The sequence below is a fragment of the Tiliqua scincoides genome, chromosome 2 (genome assembly GCF_035046505.1).
Source record: "Tiliqua scincoides isolate rTilSci1 chromosome 2, rTilSci1.hap2, whole genome shotgun sequence".
NCBI lineage: Eukaryota > Metazoa > Chordata > Lepidosauria > Squamata > Scincidae > Tiliqua > Tiliqua scincoides.
Genome location: NC_089822.1, coordinates 190,387,649 through 190,413,165, shown reverse-complemented (window position 1 = coordinate 190,413,165; position 25,517 = coordinate 190,387,649). Strand labels below are relative to the sequence as shown.

The following is a 25,517-nucleotide window of genomic DNA, read 5'->3' as shown; positions in this document are numbered from 1 at the left end:
AATGAATGGGGACCCACCTGAAATTGGCTTGCAACGCACCTCACGGGTCCTGACCCACAGTTTGAGAAACACTGCCTTAAGCCATTTCTGCCCAGTGTTGCATATATGCAACAGGGATAAAATGTGTACACCTGTGGGCAGGACAGAAATGGGTTCAATAACGTCTTCTAAAAAGCCAGACAAACTTTTATAAGCCCGTTGTACGTAATTGTGTTTTAGGATACCATGTTTGCCATATCTTTAATGTGCAGTGTTCTTAATTTAACTTCTGGCAATTGCAGCAGGTAAAAAAAAAAGTGTGGGTTTTTGTGTGGGGAGCTTTTCTTGAGCATCTTGTTTCTCTTAGTAGGAATGAAACAGAAAAGAACGTTACTAAAGATGATGAGAATTTTGGAGACTGCTGTGACACTGTGGATTGCACTAATGTAAATAATGAAGTTGTACGGCCTGATTCTGTATCTGAGGAAGAAGAAAAAGATCAGGTAATGAGTAGCACAGAGATGTTTAGTATATGCTGCAGCCCTGTGTCTGTAGAAAAGGTTAGTAATTTCAACCAGATCATGTTGAAAAATCTTATTTCTGTCTCTAGCTTTAAGGTGTGAATAGCAGCTGTGTAGTATGTTGGCACTTTCTGACATGGGGGGGTAGAGAGCAAAAACATGGAGTCAAATCTGTAGTTCTACTCGGGATAGATTACAAAAGCAAGAATGAATCCTGCCTGGTTGCAGGAGTTTTTCTAGGATAATTAAGAGTGTAATTGCATACATATGATGAGTGTAGTAAGGCATAAAATCAATTAATACATTTTACCTTGTATCTAGTAGAATGACAACACACAAGCATATATGTGTGTCTGCCCAGAAACAAGTCCCATTGAGTTAAATGGGTCTTGAATCTGGTGCCTGAAGGAACAGCAGCACCAACCTGGCCATCACTGTATCCTGTGGGAGTTGGGAAGCAGCCAGAGGACTCCTCAGGGGAAGGAGGGTTCATCCCCTTCCCCCAAGTAAGGACGCAGGCCCCACAATGTGGCTTCTCAAGTCTGCGCCCACTATTTTACTGACTTGAGAGCCATTGTTTTGGACTTTTCAGCCCAACACAGAAGATAGTTCTCTGCCGGTCCCATACCCCTCTTGGTCCGGTTCTTCCGCCCTCCTCTGCCCTGGAATGCCTGCACTACCACCTGGCAGTCTCATCTCCAGGTGGCTATGCAGTGTCATCCTCCCTGTGCTGGGCTCAGCGCCGATGCTAATGGCCCATAGGATTGGGCCCTGGGCCTTTTACAAATTTGTGCAGTACTTGAAATGAGAAATACTTCATGACTTTTTCAAATTCAACCTACCACATTGAGAAACCTTATGTCATTTGTATGCTGAGAACTCCAATATTTTATAATAGGAGTTTGGATAAGCACAGTTGATTATTTATCTAGTGCAGGGGCGTCCAAAGTTTTTGGCAGAAGGGCTACATTGTCTCTCAGACACTGTGTCGGGGGCCGGGGGGGAAAAAGAATTAATTTACATTTAAAATTTGAATAAGTTTACATAAGTTTACATAAGTGAATATATTAAAGATGAACTTATATGAATGAATGAGGGTCTTGCAATAGCTCAAGGCCTATAAAAGGCGTTGCACAAAGCAAGGCTGGCCTGTCCTTTGCTGCCGCTACTGCATCACAGACGTGAAACAACAAGCAGTGGAGGGAGCCCTCATCCCACACCTCACGTGAGAGGTCAGACAGTCTCCCTCAAGCTGAGAGCAATTGCATCGGGCCAGTGTGGGCTCCAACAAATCTCAGGAGGGCCAGAGGCTCATTGGAGTCTGGGGGCTTCCTGAGGGCCGCATTGAGAGGCCTTGAGGGCCGCAAGTGGCCCCAGGGCCGGGGTTTGGGCACCCCTGATCTAGTGTGTTGTATTAAATCACATGAACCCTAGGAAGGAACAGAAGAGATGTATTGCATACATAACATTCTGCTGATTTGTTGAATGTTGGGGAGTATGGCTACAGGGTTCTAGGAGAGTCAGAGGGGAGGTTACATTAACAACCCAGTCCAATCTGGGTTTTACGGTAGTGGATCTTACAACCCTCTGCTGTACATCCCTGGTCCTGGTTGCAAACGGTGAACCACTGTTGTGTACTTTGAGACTGCGCCATTGACTCACCCAGTCTGTGTCAGAGCAGATAAGGTGGTGGGGGCAGTTTTTGGAGGAGTGTGGTGGGCAGGAGGGAGTGGATCTTGTTGGCCGTTGTGCACACCAAGATCCTAGTCCTTTTTGGTTGGCCTGGTGCTCCTTGGGCATATGTCAGCTAAATAGCTGGCATAGGTCCATGGAGACTGATTGAGAGCCAGGTGGTTTATGGGGAATTAAAAAAAAAAATTCCCACCATAGGATGCAGTGCACGCTTCACTGGTGCTGCTGCATCACATAGGCTGGTGGATACAGGATTGGGCATTTGAATTGCAACTGTGGCCTAGCACATTGTTATCCAGTAATTTGCCTGTATCCTTGCATTATCTCCCCTTCCCTCCAAGCTGTCAGCAGGGGCTAGGCAAACTGATAATTTTAAAACCATTAACTGGTAACTTGCACCACCTTCCAAACACACACTTCATTTGCATGTGATATATATTCATGTTACATGTAATTACCACCCAAGAGACTGTCAGTGTACACTTTAGGGGAATTGGGACATGAGTTTGTCATAGTAAAAGTTGACTAAATTTAATGGGCTGGCAGAGTCCATCCTGGAATGATCTGATTTTGTACTTAAGTTTAACAAATGAGCGAAAGGTAGTTGTGTTACTCCATTGCTCTTTTAGACAGGATGAGGTTATTTGCTGCCAGCAGCTTTGCATCTCATTCTATCTATCTCACTGCTTTATTTAGTAACAAGGATTAATAGTACCTTTTAGAAAGTCCAACAGACTTGATTCATTTTACAGAAGCAGAGGACAGGCCCTTAGCATGCTTATTATTTTGTTTGCATTGTAACATGTCAGCTTTGATCTAGCACTAGCATGTTTCAGTGCTCAGTTTTTAAAAAGGGGTTTCCCAGAAGTTTACGAATAGGCTAAAAATGAAACAACTATTATTCACTGTGTTAATAGTCTTGGATAATGTTGTGTTCTTGCCATGTTTGTATATACAATTTTGAAAGGGGTAAGTGGGAGGGATTACTTTAGAAATGTGTGGAGCAGGTGGGAAGGGACCAGGATTGTTTAAGTGACATTTTCAAACTGTTTGGAAAAACTGAATAAAACTTTTTTTTAAAGTGGAAAAAACCATTGAGCTTGTTTTCTTTCATATAGGAAAATAATTGTGACTTATCTCACACTTTTGTCAAACATGCTGAAGGCTCTTTTTTTCTTAACAGGCGGAAGGCATATTATTGAAGCCATGTGATGAAGAAAGAGGAACAGAAGCTTTCTTTGAAAATACGTATGTATTTTAGCACCTATTATTGTATTTGGCATTCAGAGGGCCTTGATGGGTTTTTTGTTCCTAAACTTGGTTTTGCTTATGCATGTCATGAAATTTCAGAAAATTATATCTTCTGAAAAGGAGGTGTTCTCTAGAAGGCACAAGAAGTTTCAATTTGTTATTAGAAATGGGAAAAAATCAGCAGCTTCTTAATAAACATCTGTATCCTCCTGTTTCCCTTGACCAAACATCTAAGTTATAATTTCATGTAAAGTGTATTATCTGTCCTAGCAACCCACTCATTTTCTATTTTTCTAATTATACCAGATAAAAAAAATTGGGATACTAGAGGATCATGTTTATTCAGAAATGGCCCAAGTTGCTCCTTTGCCTGAAGCTCCCCCCAATTCTGTCATACATCACTGTATACCTGTGTGTACCACTCCAATGTGCACCATTGCACGTGCGCACAGTACATGTACTCTGTCAGTAGTACACACTGGGGTGGTATCACACGCCTACCAGTCCCATTTACTTCCCAAGCACTCCAAGAATAAGAGAGACTGACTAACAGCTCTACCCTTCTGGTAAAGTAACTTGGCAGGAAGAATCCTGGAAGCAGAATCTCTCTGCTTCCAGCATTCTCTCCTCCAGCCATTTTTTAAAGAAATAATGATGGTACTCAAGATCAGAGAGGAGGGTGGTGGTCAAGCCCTTCTTGGCTCACTAGTTTGGGGCAGGTGGTGTCTGAGAAAGGAGGTGGGCAGATATGGGTTATAGGGTACCTCCTATCAATTTCTTGTTTGCCCCACCCTTCTACCTTAGATGAGGAGTTCAGCTAACCTCATGACTGGTCTGGTCACTGTGCTTGATGGTAGATTTCAAGTCCTGTGAAGCAAGTTTAGCTTGGTTTCTGCTGTACACTGTGGCTCCATTCAGAAACATTAAGGAAGTTTGGCATTATGTATAAATTGAAAGCTGTGGTTTGCAATTGATGGATCAGAAACTAAAATAATTTGAAGTGGGTTTGCAAACCCCATCTTTTTGCTAATTATTGTTAGGTATGATATCTGAATTGACAGGTCACAGCTATGGCTGTTGCTGTGTTTCTGGACGCCACTGTGCCTAGGGATGCAAGTGTTGGCAGATGGAAAACCAAAACAGGCAGTTCTAAACAATGGTTTACTTATATAGGTTCGTAGATTTTCATGGCCAGCAGTAATCCAGTGATTTGACATATATTTATTCGGGTGAGAAGACCATGGTTGTGTCAAAGAATTAGAATCCATGTTGAAGTCCAACGTTTCATTCTGTTTTTTCAGAACTTCATCAGGGAAAACACGCTTAGACAGGACACTTGCTTGCTCTCTAGCAATGTGTCCTGTCTAGAACATGGATTCTAATTCTTTGACACAACCACTGTCTTCTTACTCGAATGAATACAGATCCAGCCTATTTGTACACGGATTTTTTATACACAGGTTTGTTTTAACACGAATGGCCACTGCAAATAAGAAGGAATGTGCTGATCCCTGGAGAAGGGGAAAATGCATCCCTTTAAAATCAGTTTAAAAAACTGAACAGTCCTTTAACAATAGCCTTCTTAATGAGAGAGAGAGAGAGAGGGCAGCTGGCTGACAATCCATCAGTCCTTCTCCCCTCCCTTCCCCCTGAGCATGTGAAGGAAAGGTGATTTGCATTAGTGAAGGGAGGGGCTGAGTGAAGCACTTGGAGGAAGACTGATTGATGATTGTCTTCTTAATGACTCTTATCTTGCATCACAAAGGTCATCAAGGCTGTTTTTAAATCACCAGGGCAAAGAAACTTTGTTTTTTAAATTGATTTGATATAGTTAGCTTTTTGCCATCCACTTGAGTGAGTGGATGAGAACCCATTGGGAATGAGGCTCAACCTGTATATGTCAAATGGTTTACTTGTTTGGAAGGTATGACCATACTTTGGGTTCTAAATTATGATTGTCACAAATCATGGTTTGGTGTGACATTGGAATTTATCTTGTGGTGTAAAAATGTCTGCACAGATGTTTGAATTAATATTGTGCTCATACAATAATTATAGGCAAGATTGTGCATCATTTGACGGCAACAAAATGACTTCGCATGTGATTTCGGTAAGAAATTGCTACTTTGTTTTTCTTTGTCTTATACAATACTTGTCTTTTCAGTTTACTTAGAGGAAATATTAACCTCTTCTATCAACAAGGTTTCAATTTTGTAGTCAAATTGTCTTTACTTATGTATGTAGAATTCTAGTAAAAAATTAATATACACTGCTCAAAACAATAAAGGAAACACTTAAACAACACAATGTCACTCCAAGTCAATCACACTTCTGTGAAATCAAACTGTCCACCTAGGAAGCCACACCGATTGACAATCAAGTTCACATGCTGTTGCACAAATGGAGTAGACAACAGGTGGAAATCATAGGCAAGTAACAAGACACCCCCAATAAAGGAGTGGTTCTGCAGGTGGTGACCACAGACCACTTCGCAGTCCCTATGCTTTCTGGCTAATGTTTGGGTGACCTTTGAATGCTGGCGGTGCTGTCACTCTAGTGGCAGCATGAGGCGGAGTCTGCAACCCACACAAGTGGCTCAGGTAGTGCAGACTACCTGAGTAGTGCATCCAGTAGTGTAGTGCATCCAGGATGGCACATCAATGCGAGCTGTGGCAAGAAGGTTTGCTGTGTCTGTCAGTGTAGTGTCCAGAGCATGGAGGCGCTACCAGGAGACAGGCCAGTACACCAGGAGACATAGAGGAGGCCATAGGAGGGCAACAACCCAGCATCAGGACCGCTACCTTCGCCTTCTTGCCAGGAGGAACAGGAGGAGCATTGCCAGAGCCCTGCAAAATGACCTCCAGCAGGCCACAAATGTGCATGTGTCTGCTCAAACGGTCAGAAACAGACTCCATGAGGGTGGTATGAGGGCCCGACGTCCACAGGTGGGGGTTGTGCTGACAGCCCGACACTGTGCAGGACGTTTGGCATTTGCCAGAGAACACAAGATTGGCAACCTCGCCACTGGCGCCCTGTGCTCTTCACAGATGAAAGCAGGTTCACACTGAGCACATGTGACAGACGTGACAGTCTGGAGACAGCAGGGAGAACGTTCTGCTGCCTGCAACATCCTCCAGCATGACCGGTTTGGCAGTGGGTCAGTAATGGTGTGGGGTGGCATTTCTTTGGGGGGCCGCACAGCCCTCCATGTGCTCGCCAGAGGTAGCCTGACTGCCATTAGGTACCGAGATGAGATCCTCAGACCCCTTGTGAGACCATATGCTGGCGCGGTTGGCCTTGGGTTCCTCCTAATGCAGGACAATGCTAGACCTCATGTGGCTGGAGTGTGTCAGCAGTTCCTGCAAGATGAAGGCATTGATGCTATGGACTGGCCCTTCCGTTCCCCAGACCTGAATCCAATTGAGCACATCTGGGACATCATGTCTTGCTCCATCCACCAGTGCCACGTTGCACCACAGACTGTCCAGGAGTTGGCGGATGCTTTAGTCCAGGTCTGGGAGGCGATCCCTCAGTAGACTATCCGCCACCTCATCAGGAGCATGCCCAGGCGTTGTAGGGAGGTCATACAGGCACGTGAAGGCCACACACACTACTGAGCCTCATTTTGACTTGCTTTATGGACATTACATCGAAGTTGGATCAGCCTGTAGTGCGTTTTTCCACTTCAATTTTGAGTATGACACCAAACCCAGACCTCCATGGGTTAATAAATGTGATTTCCATTGATGATTGTTGTGTGATTTTGTTGTTAGCACATTCAACTATGTCAGGAACAAAGTATTTAATAGGGATATTTCGTTCATTCAGATCTCGGATGTGTTGTTTAAGTGTTCCCTTTATTGTTTTGAGCAATTTATTTCTGTAGATTTATAATTTGCCTGATTACTTTCTAATTCACATTCATGTAAAAAACTTCATTGTGTAGATTAGGAGAGCACAGGAAAAAGCACACCACAGACTGAAACTGTTGACTGTCTTGCAGAGTAATTAAAATAACTTTGCTATCTTTTTACAGGGTTTTGTTAGCAAGGTTTGTAATCCAGATGCCAATGCTGAATCAGAAGAACTGAAAAACAGAAACAATAATGCTCCTGAAGCAACATTGTATGTTTCTGTACCACATCTTGATTTGAAGAATGTGAATGATGGTGAAAAATGGGAAGGTAATTTTGAGTCTCTTGATGTTTTTGAAGAACGGAGTACTCAATTCTCATTTGCTCTTCCTTAAACTTGGCTTATTTTGTAACACGATATATGGGTTAATAGAGAGTTGTTTAAAACTGGTGCTAAGGGAAAATAATTGGCAAGAGTGGACATTGTTTAATTTTTTCAGATCTGTCATACATTGGGAAAAAGCGACTGTAGCTTCTAAAAATATAGAAAAATAATGAATACCTGTACAAGCCCTGAGAAAATAGTCTGTAAAGTTCTGTTCTGTACAAAGTCACCTTTTTGAAACCAACAGTAATGAGTAAATTTGTAAATGCATAATGAAAGGGAGAAAAGTATTTGCACTTTCTAACTAAATTTTTGGAAATTTATAATTCACCTCTAACCCTACATTAATATCCATCCTTGAGTTTTCTCAAGTTCCTCTTGTGCCAGCCAACATGTGTTCATAACAGAACAACAAATTGGTTCAGAGTACACAAACTGTGTTTCATGCACAAAATTATAAAAAATATTATATAAAATTACCTTCACACTATATGTATAAGGTATATATGAAACATGTATATGAATTTCATGTTTAGACTTATTCTAAAATCCAGAAGAAAATCCAAAATCTGGAACACTTCTGGTCCTAAGCATTCCGGATAAGGGATATTCAACCTGATATTTTGGTCATTCATTTTATCTCGGTATGGCAGAAGCAAATCAGGGCCCCCAAGATGTTAGCATAATCTTTAAACTTATATAAATACTTTGAGAAAATCAAATATGAAATTGTCATTTTTGTATACCTGAATAAGATCATTCTGACCCAATAATTAATGTACAATCTAGTACTCAAAATAATTACTGTATGTACTTGTGTATGTCAAAAAATTATGCCTTACAATTGACCATAGGTCAGCTTATATGCGAGTCAATAAAACTTCTGAGAGCAGCTGCTTGATTTGCTGGAGGGGTGACTAGGCTGAGAAGCAGGACTGGGAGTGGGTGGGTTTTACTTACCAGTCATTGTTCTGAGGCAGCAACAGAAAGCGAACAAAAAAGGTAGCCATTTTACTTTCTTCTGCAAATAGGAAGAGAGGTGAAGGCACTCATGGGAATACTTTATGAGGGCTGCTGCTAAGGAAGTACTGCATTTTTTCACAAAGCCTACTACTCCCATGAATGTCTTCATCTCCCTTCCTTTTTGAACTAATTTGCCTTTTTCAGATTTTTTGTTCTTTTTGGCTTTCTGGTGCAGCCTCAGAACAATTGCTGGCAAGTTATTTTCAAAGAATTTCATCCCCCCCCCCCCAAGTTTTGCCTTCAACTTATCTACAGATTATAGCAAATTCTATGATTTTGGCTTAAAACCTTCCCTCGACTTATCAATGAAATAGATTTATACACAAGTATGTATGGTAGTTACTGGTTTTCAGAAAATCATGATTTGCCATTGCAGCCACCATATACCATGGTTTGCTCTTTCCTGCAAACTAGGGTTGCAAAGATGGTGTGCATACTGTCTTGCAGGGTAAATGCAAACTGTAGTTTTCTGGTGTAGATGAAAAGGCAAACCATGACTGATAAAAAAAAAGTACCCCAAACAATTGTTTGTTTAGAGTGAGCAAGAGTGCAGAATGACATTTGTGAACCCTAGGTTTGTAGTTTCAAACAATGATTTGAATTAATTAATTAATCCGGTATACTAAGTACAATATTAGTATTTAGTATTAATTAATCCCATGATTTGGGATTAATTTCCAAATAGGTGAGAAACTTATGTTCTGAATTTCTTCTAAATCCAAGGGCAAGAGGGTTTCTTGTGCCCATATTTCTACTTTAGAACACCTTTAACTCTGTATTTAGATGGTAGGACTGTCTTCCATATTGCTTTTCCAACCGGTATTTATATTCTTGCTTACCATTCTAATTCACACCTGTGCATCTTTTGGGTGCACAGATAATTAAATCCTTAGTGCTATGAACTTTATCTGCATTTTGGATTACTATTACCTTTAAAGAAATACAAACAAAACTGTCTTGTGTCAGTCCTGTTTTGTTTATACTGTGCCTTGCTGAAAACACAGGGAAGCAATGACTTTTCTTTACCAGTCAACTCTGATCAAACACTTCTGGGAAGGCTTTGAGTAAAGTGCCTAATTTTGATGAGTGCAGGGCATGTTCTGCTGTCATGCATTAGTGCTCACACCCAGCCCAGAAGTAACTGGAAGACTTCCTTGTGGTGCTGCTATGCTTCCTACATGTTATGTATAGCTTGTTCTCTCTGTATGATGTGTTCACTTCAGTATTTTTTGCCATTTTTTTCATTTATTAGCACCATGCCCTATCACTTTTCCCCTCATTGATTTCAAAGCAATGCATCTCCAGAGAGAAGGGGAGGGTAAGTATGGTTCGCCATACATTATCTGCCTTTTTCATAGTTTATGGTTGCTTTCAAATTATCCCTTTACCTGAGACACCATAGCCTCAGTGATAGAACACAAATTCTGGCACTCCCACTTAAAAGCTTTCAGGCAGTAGGGAGAGATCTCTACCTGAGGACTGAGAGAGCTGTTGCCTGTACTGTACTAGATGAACCATTGGTCAGATTGTTTATAGGACAGCTGCATATGTTCACACCATGAAAAAATGTATGTTTGTATGTGTTTTTGTTAAAACCCAATTTCTTTTACTTCTAAGCAAGTGATTCTTCAGAGCATTTGTGTTTTCTTTGGGAAGGAGGTACCAGTATGTCAATCAACAGTGTGTCACCATTCTATATACAAGTCCAACCTAGTTACACATGGATTTTTTATACACGGATTTGACTCAATACGAATGGCTCCTGTAAATGAGAAGGAATGTGCGGATCCTTGGAGAAGGGGAAAAATGCATCCCTTTAAAAATCAGGGTTTTTTTTTTTAAACAGTGCTTTTCTTACTTTGTAGAGAGACAGTCATGCAAGGTATAGGTATAACCTAATTATCCATGGATTTTTCACCCATTGAAAAATCCATTTATTTTCTAGCTTAACTTGATGAAAAGGGCCCTTTAAATTAAACAGTCATTTAACAATAGCCTAGTTAATGGGGAATTGTCAGTTAATGGCTGACAATCCATCAATCATTCTCTCTCCAGGCACTTAGAACCCTCCCTTCCCCCACAGCATCTGAAAGAAAGATAATCACTTTGCTCTGGGTGAAGGGAGGGGTTGCTGGCTCAGAGTGAAACCTTTCTAAGCATCTGGAGAGAGACTGTGATTGCCTCTGTGTACATTACAAAAGGTCAGCAAGGCTGTTTTTACATTGCTGAGCAAAAGGTCATTGTTTTTTTAAATGGATTTGCTTTAATGCAAAGGGAACTCTCATCCTGTATGCTGAGCCTAGCTTTCAAATATAGAATTTGAACTGGAAATTAAAAATAGTACATATTAGGTAGTATTTATTTTGACAGCTACTAAACAGACAGTAATATGTATGAATTTTAAGTACCATTCATAACTTAAGGGTTTTCTTTCTTGAAATCCCCTACTTAACCTTTCTGTTGAACAATTTCTTTTGAGAGACATAAATTTCTACCAATTGGCTTTTTACTTCTGATTTGAAATTTTATTCAGCTCTTATTTTCTTCCATGTTTGAGAACAAGTTGCATCTTTAGTAGCACTCTGGAAGCAGAGCCATTCTTATACAGTGATGCCTTGATGTGGTCAGAATGCCTTATACGTTGCAGCATAAATATTGATTTGTAATTTCCAAGTTTCGTAACAGTGGCCTTAATTGCCTAATATCTTCATGCACATAGATTAATGCACTGAATGTTGCACTTGAGTCATTTTACTGTACCTTCTGCTGGTTTTTAAGCAAGGTGTCTGTGGCCATGTGATCAAACATTTTCAATGCCTTAGTTTTTAGGACTTGTGCAGAGTGTGCATTATGCACAATTTAGTGTACAAAATTGCACAGCTAGATAGTAATGCATGTTTTAACCCAGCGATTTTCAACCCTTTTATCTCATGACGCATTGAGAAACTAAAATTATTCAGGCGCACCTTCAGTTTTTTATGATTGACAAGGCACTGCTGGTTGGGAGACCACATCCCCCAATGGCCCTACTAATATATGACCCTTCCCCCCAAATCCTTCGGCACACAGCTCACCAAGGTGCTGTGGTACAATGGTTGAAATCCACTGTTTTAACCAATAAAAATATATTTGTCATATACTCAATAAAAGGTAATAGTTTATGTATTTGGGGCCTTTAAAAAAGATCAAAACTTAGTTATGACCATTTGTAGCTTTCCAGTTCTATTTGGTCATTGTAAGATGCACATTATTTGTAGCATTGAAAGTTAAGTATTGGATACACACTTGCTTTTCCTTGTGACTATCTAATAACTGTCATTTGTTTTCTGTTTCTTTGTGTTTTATAGAGCCATTTCCTGCTTTTAAATCTTGGCAGGAAGACAGTGAATCTGGAGAAGCTCAACTTTCTCCACAAGCTGGCAGAATGAATCATCCTTTGGAAGAGGACAGTCATCCAATATTGGCACATCGCAGTCTGGATTTTGGGCAAAGCCAGCGTTTTCTGCATGATCCAGAAAAAATAGATTCTTCATCCAAAGCACTTCCTTTCGTTAGGTAGATATTTAATATATTTCACTACCAAACTGCATGAAAATTATTTCTGGGTAGTATCCAGAGTTGTTTAGGTCCTGGAGGAAGGGCTCCTACGGATGCTACTCAATATCACCAATCTTGTAGCATGCGTTAGGATTTATATTTCTCTCTCTTTTTTTTTTTTTGCAACCCAAAAGTTTGGGTTCTGTGTAGTGATATGGCCATGAGTAAGTCAGATAATCCTGTTAAGTTGTTTTATGCGTCTTTTGTGGCTCCAAATTGTTTATCTGAAAACCCATTAAAAGTAGAAAAAACTGGAGATAACTAAAAAAATTTCAAATTTTTGTAATTTCATTGCTTCAATTTAGGAAAAATGCTTACTGAACTAAAAGTTAAGCATGTTGGGTACCTAGTCCCAGCTTCATTTTAATTTCAGCAGCCATTGAAACTTTGAAATCCCCCTTCAGCTTCATTTTAATTTCAACCACTACACTATCCTCCTTGTATACTACAAAATCTGAGTTAACAGAGCCATCTAAATGTAATGCCAATTCATAATTTGGTGTTATGAGAATGAGTAGATGTGAGTCTTGGGCTTGCACTTCCCTCCTCCCCCACCCTACTCCCCTCATGTGCCAATATTTGAAATTTCCTGTCCTGATTTGCTGCAAATTGCTGTTACGTTGAAACCAAACTATAGTTTGTGTAAACCGTAATTTGTCCACCAGCTGCATTCACACCATTGCACTGGAACAGTCTCTAATATGCTACTTACCCACATCTCTGCTGAGGAGAGAGGCATATTTAGCAGTGCATATGTAAAAAGGTGTTCTGGAACCATCTCTCTGAAGGGTAAAAATATTTTAATGGTAAGGATTTCCCTCTGTTAGGTCTTGAATAATTTTAGTTTTTGTGCTTAGTTATATAAAATAATATTTCTGGTGGTGTCTTTTTTTCCTTTTTTTTTAAGATGAAAACTGACCAAGTTTGTCCAACAACTGTCACTAAAAAATAGCTTCAAATTTTCTGAAATAAAGGAACAATGTTTGGGTGGAAAGCGTACTCAGTCAAAGCTTCAAGCCTTGTGAGCCTAAGCCAGCTTCTTGCCACAAGTTTTTTTTCCATAATGGACACTAGGATTAATTTAAAATTGCTATAATTGTACAACTTTTGTGTTTTTAAATAGCTGATTAGTACAGAACTTCACAACCTTAGCTGTCACAGATGCTCTTTTTTCCTAACACTTCAATAGACTTTCCTCCCCATCTTTTAACAAAAAGGATGCAATTTTCTATCATATAATAGTACAGTGGTGGTCAAACTGGTGGATCATGACCCACCATTGAAACTTAGAAGGGGCACTTTCCCTTTAAGGGGAGTGACCCAGAAATGGGTACCTTGATGGCATCACAGCAGTGTGAAGACCCAGGAGCATTTTAATGTGGAGGAGGGCTTGTGCAGCCTCCTTCAGGGTCCTGGAGGCTCGCAACCCCCTTGGCGAGCCTCGCCTCCACAGCAGTGAGCTCTGATCTGCAATCGGAGCTCACTTCAGTTTGGAAACTCCAGTTGAAAACCGGAAGTGAGCTCTGATTGCAGATCAGAGCTGCTGCAGAGGAGAGGCTTGCCAAAGGGGCTGCAGGCCTCCCAAGGCACGTTAAAATGTTCCTGGGTCCCCACAGCACCGTGATTGCTGTGGCACCATAGGGCATGGCCCCATCCCAGTCCCTGCCCCTGTCAAAACTTAACAATAGTTCCCAGATTCCTGGGGAGTTTGAGAACTGCTGTTCTAGTATATTTCATAATCATTCTTCTCACTACCTGTTCCTGTTCAGACTGAATTGTAAAGAGGACATACCTCAGCTATAAGCCTTCATCTTGGTGTTAACAGCAAGAAAGTCTTCCAGCTTTAGTGGGAAGACAGAAATTAACCTCCTTGCAAATTGTATTGCTACTTGTCTCAGAGAGTTAGAGGTCAGAGAAAATGTTTGGAAGATTGTCGGAGGCCATCTGTTTTTCTTCATGGTCTCTGTCCAGGTTTGTGTACAGGTTCTGCACCTGTGCAGAGCCACATCAGGAGAATCTTTCTGTATCTTAAGCCAAAGAGCTGATACTCATGTCCCTCCCATCCAGGAGGAAAGTTTTGCTTGAAGGAATGGGGAAGAGTGCATTGCTCCTCTGCACCATTCTGTTTGAAATTGCTCCAATGGAATGCTTGTTTAAAATATTTAGACACTGTTCTTCCTGATAATGCTCTCAAGGACCTTCTCTTCACTGTTTTATCCATTCTATTTCATCTTGTCAAGAAGTCTTCATATTTTTAGCTAGTAATCTGCATTTATTTCTTGGATTTTCATCCCTATTATGTGTTTGTCGCAAAGGGGCCATAATTATGGGGGCAACTTTGTACATCCAGTGGCTAAGATGATTTCTCATTTGTCTGGGAAAGGGACACAAGGCGGTTTCCTGCACTTATTGTCTTGAAGGCCGTCCACTGCTGATCTCTGAGTATTAGCAAAGCTTGAACACAAGAAAGGCAGTCTAATATGAATTTTCCTGAGAAGATAGCTGCAGAAAAACACAGATTTTTCTTGTCACTTTGGTGTGTTCAGAGAACTTTGGACAATATTACCACTGAATATTAAATAAATATCTAAGGCGGTGATTCCCAATCTTCTTTGACTGGTGGCTCACTTAAGCTACTGGGCCATTGGGTGTGGCTCCCCATTAGAGCTATAAGGTGGTGGATTTTTGTTAGGATTCCATGGCTCCCTTGGCTGGTTTCCGCAGCTCCTCCCTCTCTTTCAGTTGAACTATTGTCTGAAACAGTGGATCATTCTGGTTTCAACTTCTATAGTGGGCCAGAAGAGCTCCCTTGTAGGATACATGAAACTGAGCTGAATATTTGCTGTTTCTTGCAACTCCAAGTGCAGGAACTTTTGTGGCAGATTGGGTTGAGATCATACTAGTGATTAGGGGATCTTACTATTGATCTTTTGATTTAGGGGAAGTATTCCTTTATGTTCATATTTCCTGTTTCCCTTCATTCCAGTAGTACTCAACAAGGTCTCTCTGGGTTAGGCTGTATTTTAATAATTTCATGGCAGCCATTCCAGCTGTGTTTTATCAATCTCCTATTCCTGGCACAGACTAATTTCCTACACCTTCAGTGGCTCACAACTCTTGTCTTGAAAATGGGGCTAAATTCTTCTAAGAATTCTGAAGTTAACAGCATGTAAGTTCCAATGTTCAAGGGTTTGCAGGTGAATTTTCAAAAGCTTCATCTGAATGCCAGGAAGCCTTCTGCCATTTCAACTTCCACTGAATCAATTCTGGATTGCATCCATGAGACCTTTGTTGTGGCTGCTTGCATCCCCAGTAAGTTTCCATGATCCTCTCCCAGCTAGTTGCCCATTTGAGTCCAAGGCTCTGTGAGCTAAGCCTTTTATCTTTCAAGATGGCCTTTCTGGTAGCCATTGAAGCTAGTGAGTTATATGCTATTATGTTCTGATTCTTATGACTATTGATGCACCAGAACAGGATAGTTTTAAGTCACAACATGTCCATCTTTTAGGTTGTGCCTGCCTTCCCACTCACAAAAGTGAGTCCTGTAGTCTTTCTGGATCAATGGGATAATGCAAAGCATACTTTTCATTCCTTTAGCCACAAGGAGTTTGGTATTTCCCTTTTGTGGGTCGGCTTTGTTCCATAAGAACATCAACTTCATTCTTTTAACTTTGGGGCTAGTGAGTTTCCTCTAGCACCTAATCAACTGGATTCTCTGACAGTCTGAGGCAAAGAGGCAAAGAAGGAAGGCCCATAGCCAGGGAGACAGACCAGGGACAGACTGCACTTGCTCCCAGTGTGGAAGGGATTGTCACTCCCGAATTGGCCTTTTCAGCCACACTAGATGCTGTTCCAGAACCACCATTCAGAGCGCGATACCATAGTCTTTCGAGACTGAAGGTTGCCAACAACTGGATGTTAAGAGAGGTAACTTATTATGGTTGGGGAAATACCATCAGAGGTAGAGGTACCTCCCCTGCTTTTTAAAAGCTGTCTCTTCCAAGACTCTACAGGGCAACTACATAGTGCAAACTCTCTACATCTGTTAAACTCTGTGTCTTCCATGTCACAGTGAATTGAATGCAGTCTTTGATACAACAGTTCAAAGGGCACAAGTGCTGTCCTCCAGATACTTGCCAGTCTTTCACATGTGTGCCTGCACAGAGATGACAAAGAATAGGTTTATCTATAATTGGTATTCTTCAAGTGGTCACCTGTGCAGTCACATAATCCACCTTCTTTCCCTGCTGCAGATGGTCATGATAAAACTGAGCAGGCAAGTGCTTGCCTCATGCTTCCAAGCATTCACAAAAAGCAAAACTTTTTCCTGAAGTGGATGGGCAGCATTGGATTTGAGGTCTAGGAAAAGTCCTTGCTTGAGAGCTTGTAAGTGCCCGTGTTCTGCATAGGCACAGAAACTGTATTTGTGACTGCACAGATGAGCACTCAAGCACCAGTTACAAGGAAGGAGCCTCTTTTTTCATTTTATATCCATGATGTTGCTGCTTCCTTATTATAGAGAGCAACTAATTTCTCACTTCTCTGTAAACATCTTATGTATTTTAGTTCAAAATTTCAAACTGGTATGGTAATGGCGGGTATCCTATGGTTTGGACATTGTGAATGCTTTCAGGTATATGTAATGATTTGCATCCACCAGGTGGTTCTATTTTTAGAAGGAAGAGCTTGGCTTAAAAGGGTTCCAAATGTATAACTGTCTGATGTGTAGTTGTAGGACAATTATCATATTTTGGATTTTTATGCCTGCTTGGTTCTAGAGGATTCCCTCCACTTGGTGCAAACAGTCCCCCTTGTGCTTTTTATGTTCATTTAGAACACCTACCTCTACTTTTATAGATAAGGAAAATACAACATTCAGTAACAGTCAGGGAAGCTTCTATTTGTATGAGGATTAATGTTCAATCTCTGGAGGAAGAAGGGACTTGCATTTAGCAGTATGTAAATGAAGATGCCATTTTGCTCTTGTAGGACAACTTGTACTTTTGTATATGTACTTATAACGAATGTGATAAATATCCAAATAGCAGTGATCCCAGGTGGTCATGCTTTGCCTTTTCTTGAGTAATCTCAGTATATTGGCTGAATGAACTTAGATACCTATTACAGTTTCTTATTCAACTAGTTTATCTGGATTTTGTTTTGAACCAAGAAGAACTTTAACTTTTGTGGTGAAATTGTTGATATATGCAAATAGAATGTATTGTATAAGGGAAGGTGGTTGATAAGGATTTTTAAAATTCATGGGTTTTGAGAGGAGAAAGGAATTGGAGATCGACAAATGAAGATTTAAGGCATGAAATATTTCTTCTGTAGTCTCTTTCAAGACTTCTGTTTGCACTTAATTGATCCACAGTTTAGAAAGACGCAGAGCTGCACTTTATCCTCTGAACACACAACAGTTTTTATATGCATTATGTATGCATTGGGAAACACTTAATCCTCTGGAATGTTCAGATGTAGTTGTGTTTCAGGTCAACATGATAGACATTCTTTGTAGCACAATTGCATATGGGAGTATGAACCTAAAGTTTCATGAACTGAATTATTTCTCTAAAGCAGAATGGGCACATGGCAGAGAAGGGTTTCTTTCTGAACTTTCAGTCCATGCAGTGTGGTGATCATTTGTGTGCCTGGGACAGTGTGATAAGCCAAGGACCCCATCTTCCTGACTGTTCTCATAACAGCTTGATTTAATCAAATTAGAGATTTGCTCTCATCTGAGCCATGCTTTTAAAAAAAATCAATTCTTCAAATACTGAATGTATAAGACTATGCAGATGAGACCATTCTGCAAATTTTCAACTGTTTTATAGTTAAACATGTTTGTTTCCAGTGAGTAAGATAGGATTGCAGCCCAAGTCTTTCAGAACACAATGTGCTTACTTCTGAATAAAATAAATAACACTGTTTTCAAACATCTCTGTATATAGCATATGAAACTGCAATGATTTTCAAGCAATGATTTGAAAATGATTTTTGGCAGATGAATGCTACAATTAAAAAAGACATCTGCTTATGGAAGGCTTTTATACAGAACTAATGCTGGTTTCTGTTTTGTTAAATTCCTTAGCCTCATGCTAAGTAAATATATGCCAGGCGGGCAATGTATGAATTGCCTGGAGCAGGGGTGTCCAAAGTTTTTGGCAGGAGGGCCACATCGTCTCTCTGACACTGTGTCGGGGGCTGGGGGGAAAAAAGAATTAATTTACATTTAAAATTTGAATAAATTAAATTAATGAATGAATGAATGATGGTCTTGCAGTAGCTGAAGGCCTATAAAAGGCCTTGCACAAAGCAAGGCTGGCCTTTCCTTTACTGCTGCTACTGCATCACAGACGTGAAACAACAAGCAGTGGAGGGAGCCCTCATCCCACAGCTCACGTGAGAGGCCAGTGCGTCAGGCCGGTGTGGGCTCCAAAAAATCTCTGGAGGGCCGGAGGCTCATTGGAGACTGGGGGCTCTCTGAGGGCCACATTGAGAGGCCTCAAGTGGTCCCAGGGCCGGGGTTTGGGCACCCCTGACCTAAAGGACTTTAAAGCCTCCTACTAGTCCATCTGATGGGAGAAACTGAAGGGAGATACTGTACTGTATGAAAGGTACAAAGCAATTGCATATTTAAGAGAGAAAATGTCCACTTTCAGTATACCTAGTAAAAAAAAGATGCTGTTATATGGATAGACGTACATTGCTTTTAGATAGGTGCTCTTTATTTGTTCCTGCTTCCTTGTCTTTATAGATGTAGACACCTACTGCAGGTGTGGGATACAGTTTTTTATTTTTCTCCCACATACTTTCCTTTCCTGCAAGTAAAAAAACTAGCACATCAAGAGAGGTTCTATTTGAGCTGACAACTTGTGATTTTTTTTTACTGCAAAGCATTAAAAAAAAAAAGTGATTCTTTATCTGCAATTACCATTACAGTATAGGCCCTACCTATTGCTAGAATCACAGATGTGGTAATGAAGACTGGGACACTTCATTACAGAGTACTTTTCATTAGGGATTTTTTTAAAAAAAAGAATTCTGAGAGATAGGTGTATGTTATGCTGATTATGCTAAATGCCTTAAATGGGTGGGGTGTGTCTCACATATTGTTAAGAAAATTAAGAAATCCTCTTCCCCCCTGCTCTGGATTTTCTGAAATGAACTTCAGGGGTGCTGCAAGTCCCACAGCAACCAGTGATTGGTTGGGGCAGACTGATCAGGGCCCTCCAGGAGTCCCAGGTTCCTGGCATATACCCCAGTAGACCTGCCTTCTGAAACCAGACCTGATGCTACTGTAACAAAGGAAGGAATACAAAGCATGCATGAAAACGAATGAAGAACTGTGTAACACTTTCTGTCAATGTCCCAGCTTAAATGTTAGTTGTTCAGCAGATTCCTTCTAACAGAGAGGACTAGAAATGTGTATGTAACAGCCAGTAACATCTTATATAACAGTGCTTAGCCTTGAAGTGTGACAACAGAAGCAAATTTAAGTGAAAATAGTGTTGGGAAATGCAGCAGTGGAAATGAACCTTTAAGCCTTTGTTCCATCATTCCCATCCTTTTATCACTGCCTCGTGTACAATTTTTGTGTCTTTAATGAGGGCAAGTTGATAGGATGCTTGAGAAGAACATGTTTTTCTTGACTGTTGACCTTACATTACAGTGTGAGAGATATGATTTTTCCCATAGAGAAGGGTTTGCAATGGTTTAATAGTTTTTTAGATGTTATGGTTTACAGCTTTTGGAAGAAATCAAATCATCTTGTGGCAAGAGGAAGGGGTGGCTCTTAACAGTGACTCAAGCACTTGACTGACAGCTTTTTCACCTGCCATGTTCTCATCTGAGCACAATACATCTTTATAGTGAGGATTAGTGACAGTGTTGTGTGAGAGAAATTAACAGGTGAGACTATTTTTGTTTGCTCCTGGGGTTTTGTATTGGAAATAGAAATGTATACATGCTTGCTGCTTTTTAATTTTGTGTTCTTTCCTAATGTATGTATGCAGCATGTAAGATCTTGCTTCCTTTTTAAAATTCAGAACTCGAAGAGCGTCATTTAGTAGTTCTAAAGATGACAGAAGGGAAGACAAGACTCCCTATCAGTTAGTCAAAAAGTTGCAGAAAAAAATAAGACAATTTGAGGAGCAGTTTGAAAAAGACAAAAACTTCAAGGTAAGTAAATTTACTACTGCATGCTGCTAGCTAGCTATCTTACTCGCAGTGTTTGACCATTTTAAGAAAATGGCGTTGACATCTTGTATTTACTTTTCACCAGTTCATTATCTATCAACAAATTTTTTCTTAGTGTAGCATCCACAGTTTGCGCATGTGCAGTGTGTGTGGCCTTCCCGTCTTAGGCCCCTGAATCTCCAAAAAGTCACTGTTGAGGGTTGGGGAACCCTTGGCAGTGGCATGGGATGAGGCATTGAGTTCTTTCCGGGGGAGAAAGGCCAGATAGAAATGCAATTAAATAAATAAGACTACAGGGAGAGGGCACTACCATCTATTCACGGTTCCCACTTCCAGCTTCCAGGTCTTCCCTTTTCCCTGCAACCTCCCCCCCCCCCCATGCTTCATCTATATATCTATATAGAAACCAAGTATGTTTCTTTGTGTGTTACGGCAGTGCTTTCTTAGTCCCATTAAATTACCGTGGGAGCTATCAGAATGGGGTCTTTAGGCCAGAGAAGATGCATGTTGGGGAAGGAATGGCTATGTATGACGCTATGTTAGGGGTCGGCAACCTGCGGCTCTAGAGCCGCATGTGGCTCTTTCAGCTATCTGCTGCGGCTCCTCCCGGTGAAAGTGGCAAAGGGGGTAACAGGAGGCACCTGTGTTGGGAGGGCAGGCTGCTTCCTTCCGCCCCCTGAACTCACTGCCCTCCTCTCCCTTCACACCCACCTGCCCTGCATTGGTTTCCCTTTTCAATTTTGCCGGCTCTGCAGGCTTAAGCTCCTTGTTTTTCCCCTCCCCAACTCTCCAGCAGGACGCCCTCCTCCTCAGCCATTGCGAGCCCTTGCAACCCACCTTTCCCTGAGCAGGTCCCCACTCAGTGCAAGGAGAGGCTTTTCCTCCACAGCAGAGGAGACATCCTGTGTGTCTACTCAGTAGCAAGCCCCATTACAGTGGATGAAGCTTACTCCCAGGAAAGGGTGCCTGGGATGGCAACCTTGGAGCCTGCTCAAGGCCAAGCGCAAGAACGGGTGAGTGGGAGCCCACGCAGGTCTGTTCGAGAGTAAGCTCCAATGTAGTCCCTGGGCTACTCCCAGGAAGGTATGGAGGGCTGTAGCCTCAGCCTCCTCCTGTGCAGGTCTACTCACAAGTAAGCCCCGCTGTAGTCAGTGGGGCTTCCTCCCAGGAAGGTGTGGAGGGCTGCAGCCTCAGCCCCCTCCTATGCAGGTCTACTCACAAGTAGTCAGTGAGGCTTCCTCCCAGGAAAGTGTGGAGAGGACTGCAACCTGAGAGCTCCAACCAACTTGTCTGCTCAGAAGTCCGATTGTAGTCAATGGGGCTTACTCCCAGGATAGTGTGTAGAGGGTTGCAGCCTGAGTGAGGGAGGGCAGGCAGGCAGGGCAGAAGCTGGCCTGGGGCTGCCCCCCCCTCTGGCTTCTTCCCCACCTCTGGAGTTTGTGTCCTTTTTTCCTTCCAGCAGGGTGCCTCTGGAAGGTGGGGGGAGTTCTTTAGTATCCATGTAAGATAAGCAGATGTCATAACTGATATATGTATTGGAATCCTGGAAGATCTGGTGAGGAGGTAGATGTGGTGTCAGCAGTGGCCCCTTTAAGGGTAAGGCCTGGGCATCCAGCAGAGTGTGCTGCACAGCTGCAGCCACTTGAAGGCAATAGGGCCCTCAGGGATATAAGGAGCACCTGAGGCAGGAAGGGGTGTGTGGGTTGGAGAAGGGAGTGCAGGTTGCAGAGGAGACTGACTTGCCTTATTGACTTTGACTTGGATACTCTGACTGATTTGACTGACTTACTTTGGAATCTGATCTTGGACTGTGACTTGGCTTATTGACTTTGGACTCTGCCCTGGATACTCTGACTCCATTTGTGACTAATGGACTACTGGAGACACTGGAGTTTGAAGTGTGGCTGCTGTGCCCAAGACCTGCTGATGTCCCAGGGTCTGCTGTAGTGGTGGGAGGCTGCTGGCAGGAGAGAGGACCTCTGCAGGTTGAGCAGGCGAGCTACCCTGGAGGTGGGGTCCAGCAGGAGTGCAGGGCAGAACCAGGGTCATTTGTTGGGGGAAAGAAGGGGAGCTAATTTGCTTAAAGTGGGCATAATTCTCCAGGCAGAGAATGGCCTTGGAATCAGGCAAAACATCATAGAGGACCAGGCGTCTGAAAACACAGGACAAGAATGTATGACAAAACTAACTAAAAGCTACAAGAGGGGGCTACATTATAAAAATGGGACCTATAAGAGCATAAAGGTAAAAAAAAACTATATATGCAATATTATCTTCATTTTAGATGTCAAAAGGGTTTTGTGGCATCTAAGGTTTTTTTTTCCTCTGGAAAATGGGTCCAAATGGCTCTTTGAGTGTTTAAGGTTGCCGACCCCTGGGCTATGTAGTTTTTGTGTTGACCAATTATATCTGTCCTGCAGAGGGCATTGTGTTTCTGGTAGAGATGTTAACCCTCTTGAGCTGTATTTATATAATTTCTAGCCTTGCATTGAGCACACTAATGTTATGCATATCTTTTTGCAGCCTTCATATTCTGATCTTTCGGCAAATCCAAAGGTTTTAAAGTGGATGACAGAGCTTACCAAACTAAAAAAGCAAATAAAAGGTAAGATACTACTCTTCACCTTCTAAAATAACCCTGAAAATTATGTATCTCTCAGTACCTTCATTGGCAAGAGAGAACTAGTGTCTGAGTCTTGAACTGCTGTCCAGAGGCAAAGGTGCTTATACTTGCATATGTTCATGATTTGAAAATCTTGATTAAGAGAATCCTCATCACTTCTATTTTGATATCAGTGATTTAACCCATAATTGTAAAGTATTAATTGTGAGCTAACTCTTGACTTCTGTGGTAACTTATTGGAAATGCAGATGCAAAGCACAAAAGCTCAGATAGCGAATTCATACCTCAGACACGTCCACGAAGTAACACTCTTCCAAAAAGCTTTGGCTCATCTTTGGACCATGATGAAGAAAATGAAGATGAACTGCGAGTTGTGCAGAAAGAGAAGAAGCCTACCAAGGAGGACACAGTTGAGCTAATTTTTAAAAGGCTGAAGGAAAAACGAATTGAAAGATGCCTTCCCGAAGATATCAAGGTAATTTCACGTTTGAATTATTACGCCTGAAAAGGAAATGGAAACATTTCTGTTGAACTTACTTATGATCTCTTTAGTTGCAGATGCACCAGGCAGTCTCTAATTTTATATGCGGGAAGTTACACAAACTGTTGCTTTGATCCAGACCCTCAAGTATATACACAGGGCTGTGTGTGGGTAAAGAAATTGCTATTCATTTTAATACTAGGACACGTGAAACACTCCTTAAGTGTTCGAGCAGCAGTTTTCAACCGCTGTGACGCGGTACATTGGTGTGCTGCGAGGCTGCCTCAGGTGTGCTGCAGAATCAGAGGAGGCAGGCAGGAGCTGTGTGTCCACATGCGGGAGGCTGCTTTGAGCCTCCCGCGGCAGGCAGCACAAGCAAGGGAGCAGCCAGGGAAGGGGCTGGTAGCTGCTGCTTTACATCCCACGCAGCAGCTGAAGAGTCTGCTTGGAGCTTGCTCCTGCTACTGAGCATGACTCAGGCTGCAACCTGATCCTCACTTTCCTGGGAGTAAGCCTCATTGGCTACAATGGGGCTTACTTCTGAGTAGACATGCATAGGATTGGGCACGAAGGAGGTTGTTGCCTGCCTGCACGCTGATTGGCCAAAAAGAGAAGCCTGGAGTAGCCAGGAGGTGGGAGCTGCAAAGTGAGTGTATATAGCGAGCAAGTCTGCTGAGGCCCCCAACCTCAGGTTTCAGGGTCCCTGAAAGTCCCTTTTCCTTGCCAGTTTGCCTGCAACTCCCCAAAGCAACCCTCCATGCACTTTGGGGCTGTTAGGATTGTGGCCCAGCACCCTTCCTCTATCTACACTTTCCTGGGAGTAAGCCCCATTGACTATAATGGGGCTTACGTCTGAGCAGGCATGCATAGGATTGGGCTCTGGGGGTGCTATCCCATCCACACTCACCTGGAAGTAAGCCCATTGATTATAATGGGGCTTACTTCTGAGCAGGCATGCATAGGATTGGGCTCTGGGGATGCTATCCCATCCACACTTTCCTGGGAGTAAGGCCTATTGATTATAATGGGGCTTTCTTCTGAGCAGACATGCATAGGATTGGGCTTTTGGTTGCACTCTTTTTTCTCAAATACACAAGCAGGCAATTGGCACTCCTCTCTCCTCTTCTCCCCCACCCCCTTCCCCAGGAATATTCTCCCCCCAAATCTCACAATCACAGTTAGCAACTCTCTTACTGTCCCTCCCCTCACTTGTCAGCACCTTCCAAAGATACAGAATCACTGCCTCACATTCTCCCTCTCTCTCCCCCACCCCCAGTTTAATCCTGCACTTGTTTCAATCATGTCTCCTCACTGCCCCTCACCCACATTCTCCACTATGTGATCAACCTGCCCTGTCTTTGCCAACACTTTCTGGCACTTTTGATAAGAATTTAACTTGCTTCTTGTCAATTTTTTTGTCATGTAATGATTTAATTGTATTAATTTTATTAATTCAAGATTAACTGTAATGTAATAATTTTACTGTAAGTAAAAAAACTGGTAGTGTGCCTTGACAATTTTAGTGCCTTGTCAGTGTGCCGCGAGCTGAAAAAGGTTGAAAATGGCTGTGTTAGAGACTCACACAGAGGAAGCAACTAGTGTGTGGAACATTTTGGAGTTGTATGGCAGTTGTATGGAGTTCAAATCTCTTATTTAATATAGTCCTGCTTTTTGTGTTTTTTAAAAAGCATGAAATAGAAAGCAGATGAGACATTTGTATTTCTTTTTCACTGTAGAAGATGACTAAAGACCATCTGGCAGAAGAAAAGACTTCACTCCAAAAAAGTCTCCTGTACTATGAAAGCCAGCATGGACGACCGGTAACATTTTTCAGTTACTCCCTGCCCCATGCAATTATTTTAAATGAAGTTGACAGTTATGTAAGCAATTGAACACCTACTGTAATTGCTTC

The 25,517-nt window shown here is 41.9% G+C and overlaps 1 protein-coding gene across 5 annotated transcripts in view; it reads left to right on the top strand.

Moving 5' to 3' along the window:
- FAM13B (family with sequence similarity 13 member B) overlaps nucleotides 1-25,517 on the top strand; it is a 79,211-nt gene that overhangs the window by 44,796 nt on the left and 8,898 nt on the right. For 3 of the 5 annotated variants that reach the window (XM_066618516.1, XM_066618513.1, XM_066618517.1), the window contains 10 exons: nucleotides 347-482; nucleotides 3,376-3,440; nucleotides 5,502-5,553; nucleotides 7,480-7,627; nucleotides 9,958-10,023; nucleotides 12,053-12,260; nucleotides 20,351-20,483; nucleotides 23,025-23,106; nucleotides 23,373-23,599; nucleotides 25,342-25,425. In XM_066618516.1, coding sequence (XP_066474613.1) covers nucleotides 347-482; nucleotides 3,376-3,440; nucleotides 5,502-5,553; nucleotides 7,480-7,627; nucleotides 9,958-10,023; nucleotides 12,053-12,260; nucleotides 20,351-20,483; nucleotides 23,025-23,106; nucleotides 23,373-23,599; nucleotides 25,342-25,425 — 1,201 coding nt within the window. The remainder of the gene's footprint in view (nucleotides 1-346; nucleotides 483-3,375; nucleotides 3,441-5,501; nucleotides 5,554-7,479; nucleotides 7,628-9,957; nucleotides 10,024-12,052; nucleotides 12,261-20,350; nucleotides 20,484-23,024; nucleotides 23,107-23,372; nucleotides 23,600-25,341; nucleotides 25,426-25,517) is intronic. The other 2 variants (XM_066618515.1, XM_066618518.1) reach the window with 2 other exon arrangements.